At 42.0% G+C, this 25,837-nt stretch overlaps 2 protein-coding genes across 4 annotated transcripts in view; one reads left to right on the top strand and one right to left on the bottom strand.

Annotated features, from left to right (window-relative positions):
• The first annotated feature begins 339 nt into the window (after positions 1–339).
• Positions 340–7,443, top strand: LOC110976373 (cytochrome P450 2J5-like). Its single transcript, XM_022229622.2, has 3 exons — positions 340–999; positions 3,970–4,929; positions 5,158–7,443. Exons 1-3 carry the CDS (start codon positions 633–635, stop codon positions 5,352–5,354), a joined length of 1,524 nt encoding a protein of 507 aa, XP_022085314.1. The 5' UTR covers positions 340–632; the 3' UTR covers positions 5,355–7,443.
• Positions 7,444–9,454: 2,011 nt separating this feature from the next.
• The window catches only part of LOC110973745 (protocadherin Fat 4-like), a 34,774-nt gene continuing 18,391 nt past the window's right edge, over positions 9,455–25,837 (bottom strand). For all 3 annotated transcript variants that reach the window (XM_087129667.1, XM_087129666.1, XM_087129665.1), the window contains 18 exons: positions 25,095–25,268; positions 24,433–24,534; positions 23,076–23,202; positions 22,571–22,860; positions 22,221–22,370; positions 21,762–21,889; positions 20,832–20,947; positions 20,250–20,435; positions 19,515–19,678; positions 15,702–15,944; positions 15,412–15,500; positions 14,858–14,956; positions 14,347–14,421; positions 13,680–13,874; positions 13,060–13,185; positions 12,053–12,144; positions 11,661–11,719; positions 9,455–11,406 (listed from right to left, as the gene is read on the bottom strand). In XM_087129667.1, the coding sequence (XP_086985793.1) occupies positions 10,549–11,406; positions 11,661–11,719; positions 12,053–12,144; positions 13,060–13,185; positions 13,680–13,874; positions 14,347–14,421; positions 14,858–14,956; positions 15,412–15,500; positions 15,702–15,944; positions 19,515–19,678; positions 20,250–20,435; positions 20,832–20,947; positions 21,762–21,889; positions 22,221–22,370; positions 22,571–22,860; positions 23,076–23,202; positions 24,433–24,534; positions 25,095–25,268 (3,273 nt within the window). In that variant the 3' untranslated portion in view covers positions 9,455–10,548. The remainder of the gene's footprint in view (positions 11,407–11,660; positions 11,720–12,052; positions 12,145–13,059; positions 13,186–13,679; positions 13,875–14,346; positions 14,422–14,857; positions 14,957–15,411; positions 15,501–15,701; positions 15,945–19,514; positions 19,679–20,249; positions 20,436–20,831; positions 20,948–21,761; positions 21,890–22,220; positions 22,371–22,570; positions 22,861–23,075; positions 23,203–24,432; positions 24,535–25,094; positions 25,269–25,837) is intronic.

Below are 25,837 nucleotides of genomic sequence, written 5' to 3' on the forward strand. Positions count from 1 at the left end.
TCTCTCCACCTTGAGCTATGTCGTACGTAGGACTTATATGTTGCACGTACGGGTCCTATGTCGTACGTACGGCTTCTATATCGTACGTACGACTTGTATGCCGTACTTATGAGTTATATCTCGTACGTACAACGCATAAATCGTAGGTCTACGTACGAGTTAGCTCAAGGGGGAGAGAATTTTTTCGCCTTGTCCATTATACCACTTCATAGCTTCGTATAAACCAGACAGCGAATGAGGGGAAGTATGTACGTGTATAGCTCTACTGTGACGTCACAGTTCCTTCATATTGCCAAGTGCACCAGTAACCCACGGCCCACTGTGACCCACTTGAAAGCGCATACTACGTACAGTGTGTACCAGAGGTCATTATGATCAAGTGTTCGTGTCCAACATGAATAAATTTTCCACACACGCGTAGGCCTATTTGTGCTCTGGAACATGAATAGAGCGATACGAGTGACTGTTTACTGTACAGACAACGCGGTGCAGATGCTGTATAGACTCCGAGCCTGGTGCAACCTGTCGGCGATAAGGTGCTTATTCGAGTCGGTCTTCGGCACATTTTATCTTTCATTTCGAGGTTGTCTGATTTAGGGATTACTCTCTCTGCCAAGCTGAACATCGACAACATGGAGTCCACTCTGCAATACATCTTTGAGCAAATGCTCAACCGCAACGTGGCAGTGTTACTAGCCATGTCACTCTTCGTCGCTTACAGCATGTGGAAGAGCAAAGTGAATCTTCCGCCCGGACCATGGGGGTTGCCATATTTCGGCCTGGTGCCGTATTTCATCCTGATGGACTTGATCTACGGGCTGCAGCGACACGAGGCCCTGGCTAGAGTGGCTGTCAAGTACGGCAAGGTGTTCAGCTTCAAGGCGTTTGGACGAGTGGTAATCGTCTTGAACGATGCCGAGGCGATCAAGGAGGCTTACCAGCGAAAGGAGATGAACGACCGACCAAGAATGAATATAAAAAACCATTCCCTCGGCAAAGGTATATATGCAAAAAGGTGTCATGAAATTAATTCCGTTCCGTATATCTGGTAGTACATTATAGTGTCTTTGACTGTGTATTATCTCAACACCACATGGCGTTCATTCGACACTAACCAGAAGCTGATTTGGATTTTTGAGTCACAGCTGGCCAAGAGGTGGGAATCTGGACCTTCAGTTTTGAGCACGTTTAACTCATTGTATGCTGAGACCTCTCCGTGAACAGTTTCCACGTCTCAAAACAAGTTCCATTTTGATCATGAAAATGAGCACGATTTCATCAGGCAAAACGAAAACATGTACATTAGTGATCAGTATTTCTTTTCATAGTTCAATCGGCATAATTTGATTTCTTCATATCACGGCAGCGGTCCGTGTTTTATTGCCTTTCCTGCTTTAATCAGTTCAAAACACTTCATCTGGAGTAGGTCTGTGTAGCGCCAAAAATAAAGATTAAAAAAACAATGTAGAAATATTTTACTAAACTACTGGAAACTGAACCTCTGCTTTTCAACTAAAATTATTTTCAGTTTTTATTTTGCTATTTTTTCTGTATTCTGGGGCCTTTGGGGGGTTCATGCTTAGCCAAATTTGTATATTCATGAGAAAGCTGTATGTAACCCAATGGCACCGAACCTAAATGTTGAATGAATTTTGACACAATTGCTCTATTGTTTATACTTTGCTGTCGAAAATTTCCATTTCCTTTAGAAAGTTAATGTTTAATAAGTTAATGGCTATTATGCCAGCGAGCAACCTTTTGTCAAAAAAGTTTCCAAAGAGCAAATTTAAGGTTCAAAATTTGAAAATGAAAAAATGAAAACTGAAGAGTGTCTTCCCAGATTTACATCGCACTAACAGCGCCCCCATTTGTCTTGAAAAGCTTGAATAATTTTGAATGTTTAAAAGTAAACTTTACAGTTCACTTAACTCCATATATATTTCAAACAGCTTTCATAAATTGAAGAGTAGTTTAAACATGCACAAAGAGTAATTCGAAGAAAAAATTTCGTTGACTGATCCTTAAAACTGAAAACCCCAAACGAGAAAAATAAAGATTCTTATTCCCTTAAAAAAATAAGGTTAAATTTTAAGGATAGTCTTTGCTTACAAGTGGATATCCTCTGGTAAATATAAAATTCGCTTTCACTTTCCAGGCAAATCATTCAACCAAATTGGACAAATCTTACCCAAGGTTATGCTTCAGCGGAACCCCGTGATTGGCAAAACACAATGCCTTTGTCAAGTATTAACCTATCGCGATAACAATGAACTTGAACCGTGCCAAAGGTAGACAGATGAAATGGTATTGCCCAAACAGCCCTAACAACCTTACTAACGTATTTGGTAGCACCAATTTGTTCAACAGCCAAATATTCTATGTGCTAACCTCTTTGCTTATGACATTCTAAATGACGTATAAAAGAACCAAAGGAATAACAAATGAGCACTCAACACTGCCGTGGACAAAGATCAGACTGGAGCTTGCAAAAGTTCGTTGACACAGTTAGCGGACTTTGTGACTATCCGTTTGCAGGGACGTCTGGTTAACCCGAGTGATAAAGCTACAGCTGACTTCTCAAACGTCAGAGGGACTCCAAAAGACAAACGTCAAGCAGTATTAGTTAAACAACAACGCAAAAAAACATAATTCCAAGACCCGTATGGCTTTCTCCTTTTCTGTTCTGTGTTTTTTTTTTCGTTGTCAAATATTATGTAGGCCCAGTTCTTGTTATGAAAACTTTGAGTCATCAAATGAATGTAATTATTTATCCGTACTCAACTTGTAACAGGCAAAATGATCCTAAATGCAAATAAGACGCATTTACCAAAGACGGATAACGACTAATTCTCTTTAATAAGTAATACTTCAAGGATAATTTCTGTAATAGTAAGCCAGCATTATGATCAATGCATTCGGCAGGTTGTCATTGTGAGCGCTTGGTAAACAAGGTTTGTGTAGTGGTAACAGGGTCTAAGTAATGATCGAATCGATCGGTATAATGGTTTGAAAATGACACCTTGGTCTGTGAAAGCCGCTTGCATGCGGCTAACTCTATCCTCACTAACTTGTCTGTTACTGCCGATCGTAGCTATGAAAACAATGTAGACAGAGTTAATAGCTCTCACATAATACACTTTGATGTCAGTTAGAGATGGTGCTCTTTTCTTTGCCCCCAAAGGCGAAGATACCAATAATTGAAATGCTTACATAGTTGAAGGTCTTCAAGCGCTTCACAGTTTCCCCGTTCATTACAAAAGAGCAGTCGACAAACAGAATATGTACACGTTATAGTGTTTCCCTTACCAGTGACTTGTTAAAACAATACCACGGCAGAGAGGCAAGCAAGGTAAAAGTGATTTGTTTAATGAACTCAACATTTTGCAACCTGCTGGATTCGATCACCCAGCTTAACAAGAGTCTCAAATCGTAGCCACTACAGGCCACATTCCTCCAACAATGCCCACGGAAATATTCCGGGTACCGTTTTGGAGAATGCGCACAATCCAAGTGTCCGCATACTTGAATGGTATGGGGGATTACAGCATGATGCGTCGGTGTACGATTTTAAAAGCTCTGGCGACTAGGCAGGGCGTTGGACAACACCGGTCGAATGATTTTCAAAGTGGGGGAGGGGCAGTTGTGAAACGAGGCATCAGCCATTAAAAGACCGACCCATTAAGCCCCGCCCCATTTTGTTTCGACCAAAAAGGGGGCATGCCCTCAGTCAAAGAAGACGGAAGTGAGTTCCTTGTCCCCGGTTCCATCGCCATTGGCGTTGGGTGTCCTTGTGTGCATGATATGCTGAGGACTGTCTCCAGTCTATGGGTTGAATAGCTCAACAGATGAGCATATGCCAAAGGTAACAGGCCTTATGAAGCGTGCAGTTCCAAAGACCGAGAACATTATACGTCTGCTTTACAAAGCTTTATAGTTTCACTGAACCAAGTCCTGTTTTGGTTCAAACAGGTGTTGCTTTTGCCTCTGGGGATTGCTGGAGAGAGCAACGAAGCTTCACCATCCGAACCCTGGAGACTTTGGGAGCTGGCCGGCCGATCCACGAGGAGAAGATTGCTCAGGAAGTTAAGGCGGTCTTGGACGAGATTGCCGCCTTTGGAGGGAAGGCTTTTGACCCTAAGTATCCAATGATGATCTGCGTCTCTAACATCATTTCATCGCTGCTGTTTAGCATCCGGCATGAGTACGATGACAAGGAGTATAAGGACTTCCTTGACATGATAGCTGAGATCACCCACCTCATGGGCACATCTGGAGCTATCAACAGCGCTCCTCTCATCAAACATCTTCCCCTGGCCTCCAAGAATAAGCTAGCCAAGTTTGGGACGACGGAGCTGCGGTACATGATCGGTATCGTCAAGGAGCACCGTAAGAACTTGGACCCGGAGAATCCTAAGGATTTCACGGATGCTTACCTGAGTGAGGTTCTGGCCCGGAAGGAGAGCGGGAACACCAAGTCGCAGATCAGTTATGAGAATCTCCCACATACCTTGATCCACCTGTACTCAGCGGGCACGGAGAATGTCTCCACCACGCTCCGATGGGCTCTGTTGTATATGATCGCGTACCCAGAGATCCAGGCTCGTGTACAGGCCGAGCTGGACCGCGTGGTAGGCCCCGATCGGATGCCTCAGCTCTCCGATGAAGCGGGTCTACCATACACGCAAGCCACTCTCCTAGAGCTCCAGCGTGTTGCCACCGTGGCACCGCTAGGAGCTGCCCACATGTCCACGGATGAATTCAGCCTCTATGGCTACACAATTCCAGCCAAGACCGCGGTTATCCCGAACACGTGGGCCATCCACTACAACCCCAAGGTATGGAAGGAGCCGGCAAAGTTCAACCCCGAGAGGTTCTTGAGCGAGTCTGGGTCAGTGATAGGAGGGGATGGCATCGTGTCGTTCAGTGCAGGCAAGTTTGGTTATACATACCTACCATTTGTGACTATTGTGTACTCACATTACGTACACAAAAGAGCCATCACAGACAGCCACTTAAATATGGTTGTGTTTTCATAAACGTTTTGAAGGATCCCAGCGTTAATGAAAGTCAGTGTGGTGCAGTAAGACGTGGTATCTTATGGGAAAAGAGTTCTGAATAACTGAGTCCATATTGAATGTTTTCTCACCATCTGCACAGGTAATCGCATTTGCATTGGTCGCCATCTTGCCCGGATGGAGATGTACCTTCTCTTCAGCCACCTTTTGCATCGATTCTCCTTCCGGAAGGCCGACATCTCACCTCCACTCTGCTTCCGGGGTCAAGGGAGCTTTGCGCGCGTTCCTGACCATTTTCTCTTGCAAGCCACTGAACGCCACCATGAAGTCAGAGCATAGATCAAGAATTAAATGCATGAGATATCGATATCAGTGCAAAATAAATGGATCGTGCATAGTTTGTCCGCAGATCATAGAACATCTTGAGTCCTTGATACCACAAAAATGATTTTACAATCATTTGAAGGGCAGACAGTTGATGCTATATGCATTCAGATAATGCTATGTAGGGCCTATATTGATGAACTTTTTTGGAATTGGGTTGCTGAATAGCCACTGGAAAAGAAATTTCTAAGTGAATTTTTGCATGGACAATAATAAATTTTAATCTTGAATCTTTGAATCTTGATCAGTGATGCATGTTTGGCAATGCTGTATTTGCAGTGTTTAGTTTCTCTTTCAATATCAGTCATAATAGCCTGGCGCGTTTACACTGCGACTTGTTAATGAAAGCATATGCACTAAGGACGAAAGATACAGGTAATATAAATTTCCGTGCCAATGGAAGTATTTTATAATGAAGGAATATAGACCGTAGAAGTAGTGAATACAATTTGTTAGCTTGTACACGCGTGTATGATTGGGGGTAAGGACTACGTGTAAAGCAACTATCAAGATGTCACAACGAATTATATCGTGGCTGTTTATGATTCAGTTGGCGTAAATCAATTGCATTTTAATATAATGGCATACAAAATATTGAGTATACAATGTATACAAAACAAATATTTCCTGCTAAATCACGTGGTGTAGTAAAACTATAGCCTCCGTTGAGATATAAAGCAGTCAGTATTTGTTATACTGCACCTTTCCCAAAGATTCTGCTTAATTTAAGCTGTGACTGATTGATTTGATTTAAATACGCTCGGGTGCATCTGTTTTAATGAAAACTTTGTTGAAATTTAACCAGCATTTTTCCAAACTATACCTCTTCAGGAAATGTTTGAACCTAGCTTTGCACGCCGCTTTGGAACGCGCACCGTGCACGCCTGTAGGCAATATGTATTTCTACAACCTGTTTACGCGATCATAGTAGGTGGCAAGACTGTACCCATGGGTACAGTCTTGTCACCTACTATGTCTAGTTGCGCAAACTCAGTGGAGGAACGAGCAGGCGGCCCATGGAGTCGAGATTGGTATTTGCACACAAACCCAGCGATTGCTAGCATGGTTATACGCAGTTACAGAAAACAACAAAAATCGAAGGGAAAGGTTCTCAGGAAGAAGTTGGTCTGTCTTCACTGGAAATTCAAGATTATGATCGCTGGGAAAATTGCCTTTTAATTTTACATCAGCCACTTCAATCCTCCCTTCCCCCAATTACCACAAAATAATATTCAAATTCGGGATCAGTTCTGCATGTAGCCGCTGCCTCTTTGCAAAATGGGACCAGAAGTTGGAGGTTTTCGTGACCGAAATATCGAAGGTTAGAAGCCATAGGTCCAAAGCATTTGATTGAATGAAGAAGCTCTACAATCCGGTCCTGACTTTGGCATTTCTTATTGCAAACAACCCGAGGGATCATAAATTATGTTGCGTAGTAATCAATCAACTTAGGAGTGCGCATCCATAATTCTTTTGGCAATGAAAAAAGTGAATGTCTTCCATTCAAGATACAGAATCTAAGACCGAGGTAGTATAAAAAGAGATGAGCATGGTTTGAATGGCTTAGATTAACTGCATTATTCCATTGATTTCGAATCTTGCAAAGAGTCGATTGTATGTCCTCAGCTTAAAGCAATGAATTGTTTGGCAAGAAATGCCTGTTTAAACCAAAATAGTCATTGTATGAGCTCTGTCTTGTGGATTCTTTTTCTATGATAAAATGAAAGTGCGTCTTTTAATAAGGACGATTTTTTATGTCTATGTCTTTCGATTTTCGAAATTTAAATGTCATATTTCTGCGTAATAGTCAATCAAAAGTGGCACAATTTCCTATAATAATTTGAATGCAACCAATAGTTGTCAAGTGCATTCGAAAAAGAGGGATGGTTCACATTAGAATTAATTCTTTACATGCCTGCCTGTTCAGCTTCACACAGTTGCTTTTATCTAGAGCGTTATATATCAATTACTGTACCTTCATTTTAGGCACAGCTGAGTGCCTATACACAGGGCAAAATTAAATTTTGGACGAGGCATAAAAACACATCCTAATAACTTTAATCTCCTCGGTTTTTGTGACACACACTGGAAACTAAAATTTTTCAAAAGCATGGTTCTGTACCGCATAAACATCCGTTCGTTATTTTATTGTGTGTATGTCTGTAAAACACAAAACCCCTGAAGTTTGAGGTTGGAAATCAAACTATAGAGGACTGAAAAAGGAGTGGTACGCTCGGTCGATTTTGCCTTGCACATTACATAATGTTACGTCATACATGTAAGCAACTTTGCCAACCAGTGGTAGTAATGCGTATGCACCTGTCTTATTTGCATATTTCATGGGAAAGGTTCATCACTTGTCCTAAGTTATAACCAGGGAAAGTCAATCAGTCATCGACGACTTGATCATTGTTCAAATTTGCCAAACGTCGTCTGAAAAGCTATGACAACGATTATGCAAAGTGTCTGGCAAAAATGCAAAGCAGAATTATTTTCTGAGTCTGAAACGTACCATCTGGTAACGTTGTCTCGAGTGTGCCATGGCATTGCAATATGGAATACAATTCGCGACATTACAACGTAGCCCATGCACGCAAAGCGAATAATTAGTATTAAAATACCTCAGACAGTTTGGCTATTTAACAACATGCAATTTAATCGTGTATTAACATTTTGATTATGCGCGTCGAGCAGTGGTATAAATGCCCGCTGCGTAAAGCCTGGTTTCCATGTCGACGTACGAAACGCAGAGAGCAACCCAATCAAGGCACAATTTTTTTCACAGTGCAAGGTTATAAAGGAATTTTCTTAACGCTCAATTTTCCTATTGTTTTTTTTGGGGGGGGGAAGTGCAAAAAGAACGATTTTAAGATGCGCCCCAACTAATACAAAATTTAATTTTCTAACAAACTTGTTGCTAGGTATGTCAGTGGAAGAGATAATAGTTTATAGAACGTATTGATTTTGAAGAACTTCTCGAATGTTTGGGCGGGATTTTTAAAATTTTTTCTAGATTGCACCACGTTAGAGAAAACTCAACTGAATTCTCCCCCAATTTTCAGACGCCACCGTTTTTGAATTTCGAAGGAAATTTTATGACACTGAAAGTGAACTTTTTTCAAGATGCATTTCAAGATGAAAGTGAACTTGTTCACAATTAAGGTTCAACGGCGTCAGCATGTACATGTATTATAAAGGTTTTAGTAATAATGATGACCAAATGAATTTCAACTTTTTTTAATAATAGGGTTGATAACTCTCTCTGAGGAAAGTCAGGTGAATAGTCGAAGTGCATCACTTAGCATGCACCGGGACTCCATCATATTGTTGTGTACAAGAGTACGTATTTGGTCTTCAAAATGAAACTCTACGTACCACCATGGGGGACCACGCAGCTGCCGTCCAGAGTCCGTGCCTCCAGTTTGCCAACAAATCCCTGAACGGATCATGCATTTCATGATCCACTTTTCACATGCAGCTATGTGACTTCCTAAGAGGTCAAACCTGCTCAAGCTGGAAGTGGATGTGCTCTGCAGCGTTCCTGGTTGTTGTGATAAACGCTCAATCTCGGTTCTGAAACTATCCTTGCTTGTGCCAGGTCTCGCGTAATAAGACTGTCCAAGGAACCGATGTCCAAAATGCAAACCAATGATACGAAATTCGCGCCATAGGCGCGCTATGAAACCAATGCCAGGTGCTTCGGGTTAGGGAGCAGTTAAAATTTGCAGTCGTGCGTAAACTTATTTGCATAAATGCCATTCGCGAGAGGGTGCATCACACAAAGATGAAGTTTTGCCCAATGGGAATATTGGATGTACGGGATTTATGAATCTGATGGACGTTTTTCGCCTCGGTTAAAATGCCGTTTCACGATCATTAAACAAATTTACCTTCGTATAGCTGCACTATAATTGTGAAATTATAAGTTAAACATTAACTTGAAATATCAAGTACACAGAACCGACCATGGTTCCTGCAAGAAATAAGAATAGACAAATACACGTCAATGCGACTCTAAAACTAAAGCGCAACCACCAACAATCAGACAAACATGATAGCTTGCATTAGAAATGATTTGTTTTCCTAAATCGCTGCAATAAAAAAGTTAAACTGTTTAGATTGTTAAAATGTTTAGATCTGTGTACATGAACAACAAATTAAGCTAAGAAACGCAAAGCTAAGGCACAGTTTATAAAATATTTTGATAAACGGGATTGGTGGTATCTTACGTCTGCTGTGGATGTCCTGGGTATAAGTAAGGTAATAGCTGAGGCACAGTTTATCTCCGATTCTCGGACATAAAACATAAAATATTAACTTGAAGCACACCAAGTTGCATAAAATATATGCAGCACTTCACTTAATTATCCTCTGAGCACCAAACGGGTGATGCCTTCTATGGTTTTCCTTGTCTAGATCACGTATAAAGGCTTCTATAAAGAAATACCTTTTAGAGTGATAACAAAGCAATTTTGTACCACATTCAATTTGGCAAAACGGACGAAATCAAGACACAGCAATTAGTTAAAACAATGAGCAAAAACAAAAGCGTTAATGCTACAAATTGGTTCAGACTGTTTCTGCAGCTGGCGGAGATGCAATGGCTACGATACAGTAAACCCTATAGTATACAGTTAATATTATGGAAAGATTAGCAAAAATTTTAAGGCACATGGAGTCGGATGTTCATTAACATCAAGGTGTTGTAAACATTCAAAAGGCACTTCTGAGTCATCACTTGCATGTCGAAGTTACGGCTGCATATTAATCCAGACTCTAAAGGGTGTGTAAAACTCTAAAAATCGGAGGATTTAACTGTTACGGCTAGTTAATATAAGGAATTTTGAGGTACATTTTGGTAACAATGTAATGTGCTATAGTGTAAAGGCACTCATTTGAAAATCTACACAGGTACTTTGTAACTCTATCTACTTCTATTGCTGCATATCCTTATTATACAATTATGTTCTATAAAATGTGTGAAAATTCATAATTAAAGAATTTTGTTTTGGATCTTGCAAAGCGGATCTTGCAAAGCGCTTCAAATGAAATGTAAAACTACAAATTGAAGGCGGGTATTATCGTGACCAAGAGCTGTAAACAATGACAGTTTAAAGCTGATCATGTCTGGTGGATTCCTACAGCAAAGTTACAGCTGGGTAACTTCAAGCTCTTCCAGATAGTCTGGTACCATTCCAATTCCAAAGTCCATCAGGGGAGTGCTATCTGATGAAGCTGAGGAACTACTCCGGTCAGAACCCTGATCAGGTAGATCAAAGTGGACTGATTTGGGGGTTGCTTGTGTCACATGACCTTGGTTGCCCTCTCTTTCCTCTGGGGGAGGGGGAAATGTGTCAGAGCTTTGTCCTTCTGAAGGAGAATCTTCGTCTTCTTTTGTGGCTACTTCTGGTTGCTGGTCATCTGGCTTGTCATCTGGCATTTCATCCGGCTCATCATCCGGCTTATCATCCGGCTCATCATCCGGCTTATCATTCGGCTTATCATCTGGCTTATCATCTGTCTTGTCATCTGGCTTATCATCTGTCTTGTCATCTGGCTTTTCATCTGGCTTATCATCTGGCTTATCATCTGGCTTGTCATCCAGCTTGTCATCTGGCTTGTCATCCAGTTTGTCATCTGGCTTGTCATCCAGTTTGTCATCTTGCTTGTCATCTGTTTCTTCATTTATCTTGCCCTCTACTGTGCCATCTGACACTTCATCTGAGTTGCCATCTGACTCATCGCTTGACACATCATCTGGCTTGTCCTCTCGATTGTCCTCTGGCTCATCATCTTGCTTGTGATCTGATATGACTTCTAGCTTGTCATTGTCCTGGTCATCTGGCTTGTCACTGGCATGACCCTGCTGCTCATTCACAACCTCAATGCTAGCAGGTACAAGATTAGGAAATTGTTCCTCGTTGTATTCCTTTGTGTGAATATGGGCAAAGTTGGGTACTCCTAGATCCTCGTCCTCCTCATACTCCAAGAAGTCAAGCACAAGCTCCTGTCAAACAAGATCCGACCAGATTCAAAATTTAAAAACGTTAAAAAAAGTGACTCAACCAGTTCAATCGCCTTTATAAAGAGTTTACTCAAGACATAATCACTGGAACAAAGTAACAGATGATTATTAGTAAGATAGTCTGACTTGATTCATTGTCACAGAGTGGCAAATGAGACTGCCCTGCATGAGAAAGCATAGCCAGTGAGGCCAAAACTCTCCAGCGTTTTCCAGATCTAAAGAGACACTATCCTTACCTGTGATTCATAATACTCCGGTCCTTTCTGCAATGGTGAGATTTGGGCCGCAACAACAGCTACAAATTAAAAAGTAACAAGAATATTCATCAGTGAGTTGAGAAATGTTTGAACGAACACACAATTTTGAATACAGAGGTACCGATAAAAGTCATGCAACCAGGAATCACTCCCCAGTTTTTCATGTAACCATGGATTCAGCTTTTGAGGTTGCTATTAAAATCTTTCAAAGACATCTTCCAATCTTCAAAAACATTACACTGACGTGAAAATCAATCACCTGTTCCAGAGTAGCTTGTAGAAGACAACTGACAGAGTTTCCTAAGCCTTCCCCCATAACTTCAAATCTACACTCCCAATGATAACGGAAACAAGATGCAGTAAATACTTACGGACTTCTATATATCTCGGTAATTCTTCATCTGCTCCGACGGCAGTTTCTACGAGACAGACTTGAGCTTCTTCCTCAATTTCACTTGCATGCCTGCAATGACACAGAAAGAACAAGGTGACTTTTGACTGCTAAGCCAATTGTTGCTTCAATATCTGACGTTCAGTCAGATAATGAATTAATATTTCAGGCAGGTGATTCCATAAAGACACCTTACTATACGTACGTCTTTTGGCCAATTTCCTATCAGCATCCAAAAACACTCTGTGCACATTAGGTCTATGGAGTCAAGTTACACTACAAACGCAAAAATGGAAAAAGCCTGTAACATGTTTCATGTGGTGAGAAAACAGGTTTAAATATGTACATTCATCTGACCCAAGAATCCAAGTAGAAGCTATCAAACTTGCATGAATCATACATAGGGTGACAATGTTACAATGTAGCTGTGAATTGAAGAAATGGCAGCCAGCAATCCCTGTAACACCAGGCTACAGTTTTCCTCTTCGAGACATATGAGGATATGGTTTATTTTTGAGACAAATCATGAAGTACGGCTCAATCAAAATTGACAATGTGTGAGGTAATTTTTCTATTGTTGAACCTCACACACTGTGCAGGCTTGCCCCCATGCTGGTAGAACAAGAAGCTTCACCAACACCTGATCACCTTAGTCAGTGCATAGGGTGTGTTGTCTTAGAGTGACATCATTGCTATACAGGAGTCCATGGTTTACAGAAGAACCTAATTACCATACACTAATACGGTTTAATTGACAAATAAAATTACACTAATCCCTAAACTCATCCACTGTTGTAGTTGAGACCAGCCACAAGTGACAGAGTAGACAAAGACATAAAGAATGCTTATGTTGCAGTTCATTTGGATAGCTTGTGACTTGAATTCAGAATGGAGGTCATGTGTTGGTCTTTTAACGGTCTTAAGAGGTCTCAACTGCAACAATGAACACATAAGAGTTCTCTACAGATTAAAAGAGGTGGGACTTACGCTACAGATGCCTCCTCAATTGATTCGTCACCTTGGAATCCTTGGTTCTCAAACCCAAGCTGATCTTTCTCCAACATTAACATGTCCAACTTGCGAGAAATCTGCCGACCACCTTGAAGTTTGACACTAATGTAAAAGGCAAAAATTTAAGAGTATTTCAATAATTATAACTTTAGGAGTGGCCAGTTTTTAAATGAGATGACAGACCAAGGTATTTAAGCCACAGACAGCTAGGTTGTTACTTTGTCTCCTTTAATAACTAGCATGCATTACAACTTTGGTTTGATCCTTCCATGGTCAGAATTTAAGTCACAGGTCCTTGCCAACATGGAGAACCACACAAAATGCATTAGGTTGATGCTACGGTTCTTTCTTGAACTTCCACCTCAGCGGCCTGGGTTCAAATCCTACCTAGCCGACCATAGCCTCTGGTTTTTAGACATTTCTTTAGGTAATTTCTACAGCATTTTACTGGGGATTTATCTTTCCAGTGATGAAGCTAAATATTTCTTCAAAGCTTTCACAGGCTTCTTTTGGCCGGTGATTCCCTGTTACTGGAACACTTAAAAAAATTACTAGTTTAATTACTAGAAGTTCATGAACACCTGTAATTAACTTACTCTTTCCACATGTAGAGAACAGCAACAATCATCAGAATGGAAGCAACACCAATCAAACCTGCTAGTACAAGCAAAGCTATCCCAAGAATCATGGATACATCATACATGTGCTTAGCAACGGCTGGAGGTTGAACAGGTTGAATGATGATTTCCCAACCACAGTTAGAAATGGCAGAGCTAGAAGAGTCCCATTTCCTGTTTGTAAAAATGAATAGAAATATGAAACTAAGCCAGTCTAAGATGGTACAGATGATAAAAGTTGTGATGGAATATGCAGAAGTTGACTCCAAAGAGGAGTTGATCAGCTGTGTGAGCGACCATGACAGGTAGTATATTAAACATCATGCACATCTCAAGCCACACCTGTTTTAAGTAGAACTGACTGACCGACTGACCGTCTGAATGACTGACTGGGGAAGTAACTGTGGTAATACAAACTTTCAACTACTTTACCCATTGGAAAACTTTTAGATAATCAAAAGGATTTCTAAATCAAAGTTTTGAATAAGCCCCAGACATTGCTGAACTGAAGTACCATCCATTCCTGAGGTACTCAATATCTAAGCCAGTCATAGAGTATCAGTTAAGGTAATATCTAAGGCGTCATTATATTAATTCCAACGATACTCCATTAAAGTTTCTTGATTTGATCTGGGATCAGACTTACGTTTTGATGTCCCAGTATTTGATAAATGAGCCGCCATCTTTACTCACATCAATTGCGTACACCCAGAGGTCAGTTCTGTGTCAACAAAAGCAACAGGTCAAGGTTCATAGGTCAATACTTACAAAGGTGCAGATCTGGGCAATATGTTAAAGGTGTAAAAGTTTGGAAGGAGACCAATGACACAGAATCTGCAGTTAAGGAAATCCTATGAGGAATAAAGAATTATCCAAGTAAAATTGAAAAACACAATTGAAGTTCTTATAAATTTGTTTACAATTTTCTTTTTAAATTTAATAATTTAATACAGCTGGGTGGCAAGCATTCAATTCAACTCAACATTGGTATTTATTTTAAAACTTGGCAATAAAAAGTCCAAGGACTAACAACTATGCAGTTACATTACAATCACTAAATACAAGTTGTACGGAAAGTAAAAACATGGGCAGATCTTGGACTTCTGCACTGCAATTCATTTGAAAACTTAATGTGAATAATCATGTGGATACAATACCTCTTGTCGTCGATGGTGGACACTCCATTAACGTCAGTTACAAGGTGAGCTTCAAGGCGTTCTGATACCAGGGTGATACCGAGGCTCTTGGAAAGACAACTGATATCAAAGCAGATGAGAAAGCAATTTAACAGGTGTAGATCTGATAGAGGGTGCTTTGCAGTCAACTCAGTACAGGCATGCAAAACCTCAGGTCATAGAACAACTTAAGTCATGACAGAATCATTGTGGTAGTTACTCTTTCAAAAAGATACAACTTGATCCGTTATAAGTTTGCTTTGTTATTCCATGTGAGGTTTCATACAGCTATTTCAATGGACAGTAGACGGGAATTTAAAACATTGAAGCAATTCTGAAGCCTTCAATAAGTGATTTTAACATAATGATTCAGAATTTCAATAATTTTAATAATTTCTAATTTCCTCAAGATGATATTGCCCAGTTTTGATTATCAAACACTCCTCAAGGTGATCTAATATCATTTTCTTTCCTACACAGGCTACAACTGCCAAGAGGAAACCACAGGGAATGTCTTTCTCAGAGAGTAAACTCACTCAAGATATGTGGACTGCTCTGTTTCTACCTCCGTTGGTGTCTTGTTGATCACTAAGACAGCATGCTCGAAAATGTACAACACCTTGATCTAGAAATCAAGTGGGATTTGTTAGTCAGTCATTTCAGTGAAGAAGTTGCGAAACTCAGCAGTGAGTCACAAAATAAAGCAAAAGTATGAGTCACTGAAACTCACAAGCAGGAAGGGTAAAGATTAAAATACAAATTACGTATTTTACCTTTGACTTCATTTATGTGTATTGAGGCATTGCTATTGAAAATGCACACCCACCTTTGCCTGGACTTCGGCCGATGCTTTGCTTGGATCATCTGTAAGGGTATCGGTGACTTTGAAGGTGACATTGTAAGATGCTTGCTCTTTGGCTGGGTCAACACTGGCATCATCTAAGTAGTTGGAGACAATGTCACGGACTTGCAAGATTCCATTGGACTGGTCAAAGGAGAATGCAGGGAGTGTTTTGTCTTCGGTCTCTAAGGTGTACGCCAAATCTGAAGTGGCATCTTCATCTGTTGCCTAGGAAACAGACACAAAGAAATTGGTATGAGATATCTCTTTCAGATAATGCATAAGGGTTGTGTCTTGATGGAGTAATTGGATAACAGAAAACAATCCTCTGGAACTGAGACCTGAAGAGCTACCTCAAAAGCTGGCACAAAGATGCAAGGTGGTTTGAGAGCTGACTCTAAAAATGCAGAGCTACGTCTAGAACTGATGTCAGAGCCACAAGTTGGCCCAACAGTTGCACGGTTACAGAGCTGGCTGTACACTGAGCTACAGAACTGTACCACGGGGTGTCTCAAGAGCTGAAGACTCCAGAGCTGGCTGTAAACTGAGCTACAGAACTGTACCACAGGGTGTCTCAAGAGCTGAAGACTCCAGAGCTGGCTGTAGCCTGAGCTACAGAACTGTACCATGGGGTGTCTCAAGAGCTGAAGATTCCAAAGCTGGTTGTAGACTGAGCTACAGAACTGTACCATGAGGTGTCTCAAGAGCTGAAGACTCCAGAGCTGGCTGTAGACTGAGCTACAGAACTGTACCATGGGGTGTCTCAAGAGCTGAAGACTCCAGAGCTGGCTGTACACTGAGCTACAGAACTGTACCACGGGGTGTCTCAAGAGCTGAAGACTCCAGAGCTGGCTGTAAACTGAGCTACAGAACTGTACCACAGGGTGTCTCAAGAGCTGAAGACTCCAGAGCTGGCTGTAGCCTGAGCTACAGAACTGTACCATGGGGTGTCTCAAGAGCTGAAGACTCCAAAGCTGGTTGTAGACTGAGCTACAGAACTGTACCATGAGGTGTCTCAAGAGCTGAAGACTCCAGAGCTGGCTGTAGACTGAGCTACAGAACTGTACCATGTGGTGTCTCAAGAGCTGAAGACTCCAGAGCTGGCTGTAAACTGAGCTACAGAACTGTACCACGGGGTGTCTCAAGAGCTGAAGACTCCAATGCTGGCTGTAAACTGAGCTACAGAACTGTACCACGGGGTGTCTCAAGAGCTGAAGACTCCAGAGCTGGCTGTACACTGAGCTACAGATCTGTACCACAGGGTGTCTCAAGAGCTGAAGACTCCAGAGCTGGCTGTAAACTGAGCTACAGAACTGTACCACAGGGTGTCTCAAGAGCTGAAGACTCCAAAGCTGGTTGTAGACTGAGCTACAGAACTGTACCATGAGGTGTCTCAAGAGCTGAAGACTCCAGAGCTGGCTGTAGACTGAGCTACAGAACAGTACCATGAGGTGTCTCAAGAGCTGAAGACTCCAGAGCTGGTTGTAGACTGAGCTACAGATCTGTACCATGTGGTGTCTCAAGAGCTGAAGACTCCAGAGCTGGCTGTAGCCTGAGCTACAGAACTGTACCATGAGGTGTCTCAAGAGCTGAAGACTCCAGAGCTGGCTGTAGACTGAGCTACAGAACTGTACCATGGGGTGTCTCAAGAGCTGAAGACTCCAGAGCTGGCTGTAAACTGAGCTACAGAACTGTACCACAGGGTGTCTCAAGAGCTGAAGACTCCAGAGCTGGCTGTAGCCTGAGCTACAGAACTGTACCATGGGGTGTCTCAAGAGCTGAAGACTCCAAAGCTGGTTGTAGACTGAGCTACAGAACTGTACCATGAGGTGTCTCAAGAGCTGAAGACTCCAGAGCTGGCTGTAGACTGAGCTACAGAACTGTACCATGAGGTGTCTCAAGAGCTGAAGACTCCAGAGCTGGCTGTAAACTGAGCTACAGAACTGTACCACGGGGTGTCTCAAGAGCTGAAGACTCCAATGCTGGCTGTAAACTGAGCTACAGAACTGTACCACGGGGTGTCTCAAGAGCTGAAGACTCCAGAGCTGGCTGTACACTGAGCTACAGAACTGTACCACGGGGTGTCTCAAGAGCTGAAGACTCCAGAGCTGGTTGTAGACTGAGCTACAGAACTGTACCATGTGGTGTCTCAAGAGCTGAAGACTCCAGAGCTGGCTGTAGCCTGAGCTACAGAACTGTACCATGAGGTGTCTCAAGAGCTGAAGACTCTAGAGCTGGCTGTAGACTGAGCTACAGAACTGTACCATGGGGTGTCTCAAGAGCTGAAGACTCCAGAGCTGGCTGTAGCCTGAGCTACAGAACTGTACCATGGGGTGTCTCAAGAGCTGAAGACTCCAGAGCTGGTTGTAGACTGAGCTACAGAACTGTACCATGGGGTGTCTCAAGAGCTGAAGACTCCAGAGCTGGTTGTAGACTGAGCTACAGAACTGTACCATGAGGTGTCTCAAGAGCTGAAGACTCCAGAGCTGGCTGTAGACTGAGCTACAGAACTGTACCACGGGGTGTCTCAAGAGCTGAAGACTCCAGAGCTGGCTGTAGACTGAGCTACAGAACTGTACCATGTGGTGTCTCAAGAGCTGAAGACTCCAGAGCTGGCTGTAGCCTGAGCTACAGAACTGTACCATGAGGTGTCTCAAGAGCTGAAGACTCCAGAGCTGGCTGAAGACTGAGCTACAGAACTGTACCATGAGGAGTCTCAAGAGCTGAAGACTCCAGAGCTGGCTGTAGACTGAGCTACAGAACTGTACCACGGGGTGTCTCAAGAGCTGAAGACTCCAGAGCTGGCTGTAGACTGAGCTACAGAACTGTACCATGTGGTGTCTCAAGAGCTGAAGACTCCAGAGCTGGCTGTAGACTGAGCTACAGAACTGTACCATGAGGTGTCTCAAGAGCTGAAGACTCCAAAGCTGGTTGTAGACTGAGCTACAGAACTGTACCATGAGGTGTCTCAAGAGCTGAAGACTCCAGAGCTGGCTGTAGACTGAGCTACAGAACTGTACCATGTGGTGTCTCAAGAGCTGAAGACTCCAGAGCTGGCTGTAGCCTGAGCTACAGAACTGTACCATGAGGTGTCTCAAGAGCTGAAGACTCCAGAGCTGGCTGAAGACTGAGCTACAGAACTGTACCATGAGGAGTCTCAAGAGCTGAAGACTCCAGAGCTGGCTGTAGACTGAGCTACAGAACTGTACCACGGGGTGTCTCAAGAGCTGAAGACTCCAGAGCTGGCTGTAGACTGAGCTACAGAACTGTACCATGTGGTGTCTCAAGAGCTGAAGACTCCAGAGCTGGCTGTAGACTGAGCTACAGAACTGTACCATGAGGTGTCTCAAGAGCTGAAGACTCCAAAGCTGGTTGTAGACTGAGCTACAGAACTGTACCATGAGGTGTCTCAAGAGCTGAAGACTCCAGAGCTGGCTGTAGACTGAGCTACAGAACTGTACCATGAGGAGTCTCAAGAGCTGAAGACTCCAGAGCTGGTTGTAGACTGAGCTACAGAACTGTACCATGAGGTGTCTCAAGAGCTGAAGACTCCAAAGCTGGCTGTAAACTGAGCTACAGAACTGTACCACGGGGTATCTCAAGAGCTGAAGACTCCAAAGCTGGCTGTAGACTGAGCTACAGAACTGTACCATGAGGTGTCTTAAGAGCTGAAGACTCCAGAGCTGGCTGTAGACTGAGCTACAGAACTGTACCATGGGGTGTCTCAAGAGCTGAAGACTCCAGAGCTGCAGTGTACATTATTTGTTCAAAATGACACACAAATATGAATAGACATACCTGGACTTGGAAGATTTTAGCACCATATTTGGTGTCGTCTGGCACGGCTATCAGGAACTTATTGGCACCAGCTACAAAATCTTTCTCAATCTCAGGATTGGCATCATTGATATCGTCAACGAGAAGTCGTATAACCACAAAGCTAAAGTCTGGACCGTTCAGGGCTGGATATGAAAAAACACCAGAGTACTTAAATGAACAGGTGAAGTTGGAATTTGCTTTACAATGAGATGGGAAAAAACAAACAAGTGCAACATTGAAGTTCCTAATGACTTGGTGCATGAACTACCGAGGGCAGTGTTGCAGTGTCTTTACTTACAACTGGCATTAAGATGTCCAACCAAAATAGTGCAGTGTGTTCTTTTTTTAAAGGTAGCAATTTGCAAACTAAGAGATACAACATAGAAAGAGGATTAAGCCTTGCTTTTATTTGCAAAGCAATTTTATATGTAAATCTGCTTGAAAGCAGTGGTTTACCTTTAGGGGTAATCGGGAGGTGCAACTTAAGATAAATATAATGATGATTGTTGTGTAGAGATGGTTACTAGGGAATAGAATATGGAGATCAATTGTGAATTCAAATGCTTCTCTCATTTACAAGGCAACACTGCAAATGAGATGGGGCATTACAAATTAACATCCGACAGGACTTATTATGCAGTAACTTCAGCCTCAACTGAAGCTAGGAAACAACAGGAAAATTAATTTGTAACTTCATTTTAATACAAAAAATACCTCTTATTGCAGCTTGTCTTTTGACCCCACACTGGTTGCCAGGCTCACAGTTGCTGACGGATGTGTTGCATGAGCTTGCCCTTACTGTGATGGTGTATTCTGTGGAATTCTCGCGATCCAGCATTTGTTTGGTGCAAAGACTTGGAGTCATCAGGTCAGTGAAATTCAGGCAGAATTGGTCAATGGCTTCAGAATGAGAGAAGACCAGAATTATTTGATTGTGGCCAATACCCAGTGTTGTAGTCAAGACCAGGCAGTCCAAGACCAAGACCGAGACCGAGACCAACAGACCAAGACCAGGCCCGAAAAAGTATCCTTAGAGTAAGACCAGTCCCAACGACGACAACACTGCCAATAACAGGAGAAACTACACAAGTATGAAGCAAACAAAAGCTATGTGAATTCCTAATGGTATTGGGTTCAGCAAAGACATTCGTTTTTCCTCTATTAGCATGATATCCTTTCCAGCTGGATGTATGTTAAAAACACTATCTCTCAGCAGAAATGCAGCAATTTCTAGTTTGAAAAACTCCCAACAGATACAGGAACTGTCACTGTCTTTGAATCAGAAATTTATCTCACCAGACGGTGGAACAACTTGGTCGATAGTGTAGAGAACTCTGAGTTCCTTGTTGTTTGGAAGATATGGGGCAGTGAATGGGTTGGAACACGTTTCTGCATTCTCTGGGATGGAAATCCTGTGCATGAAGACAGAAATGGGGTTTTTTTTGACAGAAGTGTAGTACCTTCGACCACCAGAATTGGAAGCCATTACTGCAGTGGCACAACGCTCGTGGACAGGTGGTGCACGCGTGTTTCATGTCTCTTCGGCCAATAGGATATTGCAATTTGCCAAATGCAAATGCGCGTCAAGCTGGAGAACGTGCGTGTGAGTGCGGTGCCACCGCAGTTATGGGGTCTAATCGGATTAGTCTATAATGAGAGCCATGGTGGTGGGAGCGACCTAAACATGTTGGCCACATGTTTCATTGGAGGATGGCTTATGGCATCATCTCAAATAGAGTGAAAATAAAAGAAAATCATGGACTAAAATCTCCATGACGAAAGTGGTAATTCATATAAATATGACAATTGAATCTATGTGTAATAAATCCTTCAGAAACCTGAGACTGCACAGTGTTATAACAGGAAGTACGGCACAAAACATGAGGCAGACTTGTTTCATCTCAAGACAGGTGAATTTGACCCATCCATCAAGGTAAATGGGGGTGGGTTGACTAATGGCCTGACTTGTGACTGACTTCTGATGACTTTTTTGACTTGTGATTGGCACTAATGATGTCTTGACCAGTGATTGGCTTAAGATATGGCTTATAATGATGTCTGATTGGCTTGAGATATGACTTAAATGACTTTAAGAATGGTGTGTGAATGGGTAGTGATTACCTTATGATTTTACGTCATTCAATCTGTGTTTGGATATCCCTGCTTTGACCTCAGGATTCCCCTCAACTAAGCTTCTCCCTACAAGACAGTTTCATTTGAACTTACTCTTGTTGTCTGTGGTCTTCTCTGAAATACGGTTCATCCTTGTAGGTAGGATTCACGATGATGACAACACGAGCTGGTTCAGGGGCGGACCGTGGTGGGGCTCCCTTATCACGAGCATTCACTCGGATCTAAATCCAGAAAAAAGTTAAAAGGATCATGTCACAAACCACTATACTGACAATTCAAAAAAATATCAAAGACAGAACAGAATTCTGGAGGTCGCTGGTTCAAATGCTACTTCCAGTGAGTTCTTGACACAGTTCATAACTTTAAGCCAGATATCAAATGTTAACAGCAGAGTTCCACTTCAGGGGGAACAAATATTGGTGATAAAATGTTCAGAAGTTTTCATGGGAATTAAAAATGTGAAAAATGTTTTTAAATGGTCTTGAATTGTTTAAATACCTAAGGCTTACAATATGCAAACTTTGAAGTCTAATTTATTTCAAGTAAATTTACCACTAAATCAGCTGTCTCTCCAATCACTCCATCAGTCACATTTAATGTACTGATGACACCACTGGTAGGGTCAATAGTGAAAAACTGAAACACACTAGCAGCTTGCTCAGGTGTGTCCAAGGAATACTCAATACCACTGTTGAACTCACTCTAAGATCAAAAATTGGGAGAACAAATCTAGGTTACCAAATATGAGAGGAAAACGTACATCAAAGAAGGACATTTCAAACGGCTCAAAATTTTAGACAACATCTTTCCCATTTTACTAGCAAGGGTATTCCCACTGCATATTTTGTTGATATTAAGCCAATGCTAACTTCAAGCATCATGATTAAGTTATTATGTCTCACCACGTCCTTATCTGTTGCTGTGACATTCACTATTTCAGAAAAGGATGGCAAATAGGGAAACCGCTCAGGAGGCATGTCCACGGGGTCAAAGGTAGGTGAATTATCATTCATATCCCGAATGATGAAAGTAACTTCTACAGAACTCATAAGTTGACGTTCGGCATCTGGGTTGGTTGCATTGATGGTCAGTGTGATCAAGCCTGATGTGTAGTTGGCATTCTCAGCATCAATGCAGCGGATTTTGGTGATGATGCCCAAAGAAGGATCTATGTCAAAATCTACACTGTCACCTGGAAAATTAATTACAGTGTTTATGAAAAACCTCTCGACAAATTTGAATGCAACTCTTAGCTAAGGATTGGGAAAGGTTCCTAGGAAACAAATGACTTTAATTCACTGAGTAAAAACTCAAGCTATACACCTTTTTACCAAAACGTTTGAAACTTTGAAATTTTGGACTCATTTACTCTAAGTTGAATATTCCATATAACAAATGTTTCCATACCAACAATGGAGTACTGAATGATGGAATTGACTGGTGTGGAGTCGTCATCTGTTGCTTTGATGGACCATTTATGCTGGCTGCAAAGGGCATCATTTGTGTCTTCATCAAACTCAAAGGTATAGTCCTCCTGCAAAAAATCAGCCATGGGAATTGAGGATACATATGATTTATTCCTAACTGCTAGAGGGCGCCACTCGACTTGGATTATGTTTATATTAGGTTCAAATACATCATTCACACTGAGAAAAATGCACAATGGCTTGCCCTGCATGCAATGTTGTATTTGAGTCCATCACAAGTCCCTTCAAGTCCATCACAAGTCCCCACAATTCCCGGTAAGTCCATCACAAGTCCCTACAAGCCCCGGTAAGTCCATCACAAGTCCCTACAAGTCCCTGTAAGTCCATCGCAAGTCCCTACAAGTCCTGGTAAGTCCATCACAAGTCATTCAGTCTTAAGCCAATTCACAGGCTATTCAAAAGAAGTGTGTGACATTCCTTTATCATTGTTTACCGTGTTACTAATGACCGGCATTGTGAAGGGACTTGTGAGTGGACTTGTATGTACTCCATGGGGTGATGGCAGTGCAAGTGTTTGATGAAGGCAGACTTTGTTCCTGCCTTATCGCTGATGCTGGGTTTTTCGTGCAAAAACACACACAGCAATGTCTTTTTTGCCTCCCGTTTTGACACCAACGTAGGCCTATTCCTTGTGGTAGTTGAATGTATACTGTATGATTGCCGAAATGGCAGACATGATAGCCAGAAAAGACTTTCTGGTAATCATGACATCAACGAACTTACGCACCACCAAGGTAAAGGCACGCGGCGACACACGTGCCACAAACACTATCACGGAATGATGTCTTGTTAGTAAAGTTTGAGATCAACAAACAGTGCATAAATAAGTGTCTAGTTACCAGACCACGCAATAAGACTACGGGTTAACAGGTACCCCATCAACAGCAAATCACATATCTTTTTACGGGCGGTATCCAGTGACAATTATTTGGGGGGCTGTCACACGCTATCTTCTTCCTGGTGCAAGCTTCAACTTTGCGTGCGCAAGTTTAACTGCGAGTGCAAAAGCTTTAAACTTTGGCCGCGCAAGTTTTGACCTTGGGTGCACACAATCGAGACCAAGACCACGTTCAAACTGGTCTCGAGACCAAGACCAGTCTTGACAACTACAACACCGCCTCCTTACTCCATAATGTAATGCTGATTAACCAAGTTTATGGATAAACATATAGTAATTGGAGCAAAAAGCCCGAGTAGCTGAAAGCACCATTAAAGCAAAACAACAACAACATTTTGAGCAGGAACTCCATAGACCCAATCAACGCATATAAACTCACCTGTGTAAATGTGGGAGCATGGTCATTGATGTCCACAACTTCCACAGTAACCACGGTGATCCTTTCTGGGCTTGTCTCACTAGTGCTTGCAAAGACAATTAGCTGTGGGAAGAAATCGTACGTTTGAAATATCTCTCGTCCCACAAATTCCATCCAATTTCCCCAGTAATTAAGCTCTCATGAATTGTACTTCACTTTTTACTTTCACTTATCACTTTTTGGTCAGTGAAAGCAACCAAACCGTTATCTTTTTAATATCGATTAAAATAAGTAGACTTTAAGCAGAATAGTGTGGATTAAAGCTGATTTTAGCTAATTATAGCTGATTATGACTGATTCTAGCTGGTAACAGCTGATTAAAGCTGATTTTAGTTGATAGCTGGTTATAGTTGATTATAGCTGATCATTGTTGATTACAGCTGATAATAGCTGATAATAGCTCATTATAGCTGATTAAAGTTGATTTTAGCTGATTATAGCTGTTTACTGGAACAGAGTTAACTGTTGAATGTTTGATGCAATAAATAGAATAAATGGATAAGATATCATTAAGTTTTCTTCATCATTTGAGGAAAGACTTGGGGATCCTGGAGAGTGTGACTTTTTTGTCTCATTTTGAAGCACTGAGAAACTACGACAGAAATTTAGAAAAAATCCCCCACCTCAAACATTCTGTCTTCTGTGTCGTAATCGAAGGGCCTTGTGGTGTATATCTGGCCTGTCTCTGAGTTGACGCTGAAATTTCCTGGTTCTTGCCTCCTGAAGCCATAGATGACTGGTAGCCCGTCCCAAGACACAGCCTCAAGGTCACACACTAGAATACCACCCTCCAGCTCCTATGTCACACATGGAGGAAAAAGGACTTTGACCACTCTAGAGTCTTAGAGAAAAAGTAAAATTGAACGGGTTGAATGATACTAACTGGAAGTTTGATAAATTTCAGCAAATATTTTTGCTTGAATTGATTAGATACATCAGTGAACCAGGACGCTATGTACAGATTATACTGGTAGTAGGGGAAAACTGGACAGCCCTGTCAATGTGGACTGGACCACTTCCCTGGTATGCAATCACTGCTGACATGGAACATGTAAACCAGTGTGGACAGCCCTGTCAATGTGGACCGGACCACTTCCCTGGTATGCAATCACTGCTGACATGGAACATGTAAACCAGTGTGGACAACCCTGTCAATGTGGACCGGACCACTTCCCTGGTATGCAATCACTGCTGACATGGAACATGTAAACCAGTGTGGACAGCCCTGTCAATGTGGACCGGACCACTTCCCTGGTATGCAATCACTGCTGACATGGAACATGTAAACCAGTGAGAAAAAAGTTTTCTCCTCTAGACTGGTTCCTGCTGTTTCCTTTCACATTCCAGAATGTGGAGAAACCAGGGA

This window comes from Acanthaster planci, linkage group LG19 (genome assembly GCF_054643075.1).
Source record: "Acanthaster planci isolate LZ-2023a linkage group LG19, COTS_SCS, whole genome shotgun sequence".
Lineage (NCBI taxonomy): Eukaryota > Metazoa > Echinodermata > Asteroidea > Valvatida > Acanthasteridae > Acanthaster > Acanthaster planci.

Coding starts and splice junctions, on each gene's coding strand:
- LOC110976373 (XM_022229622.2), top strand. CDS start 633: ATGGAGTCCACTCTGCAATACATCTTTGAGCAAATGCTCAACCGCAAC. Junction 1,000..3,969: donor AAACCATTCCCTCGGCAAAG/GTATATATGCAA, acceptor TGGTTCAAACAG/GTGTTGCTTTTGCCTCTGGG. Junction 4,930..5,157: donor CATCGTGTCGTTCAGTGCAG/GCAAGTTTGGTT, acceptor CCATCTGCACAG/GTAATCGCATTTGCATTGGT.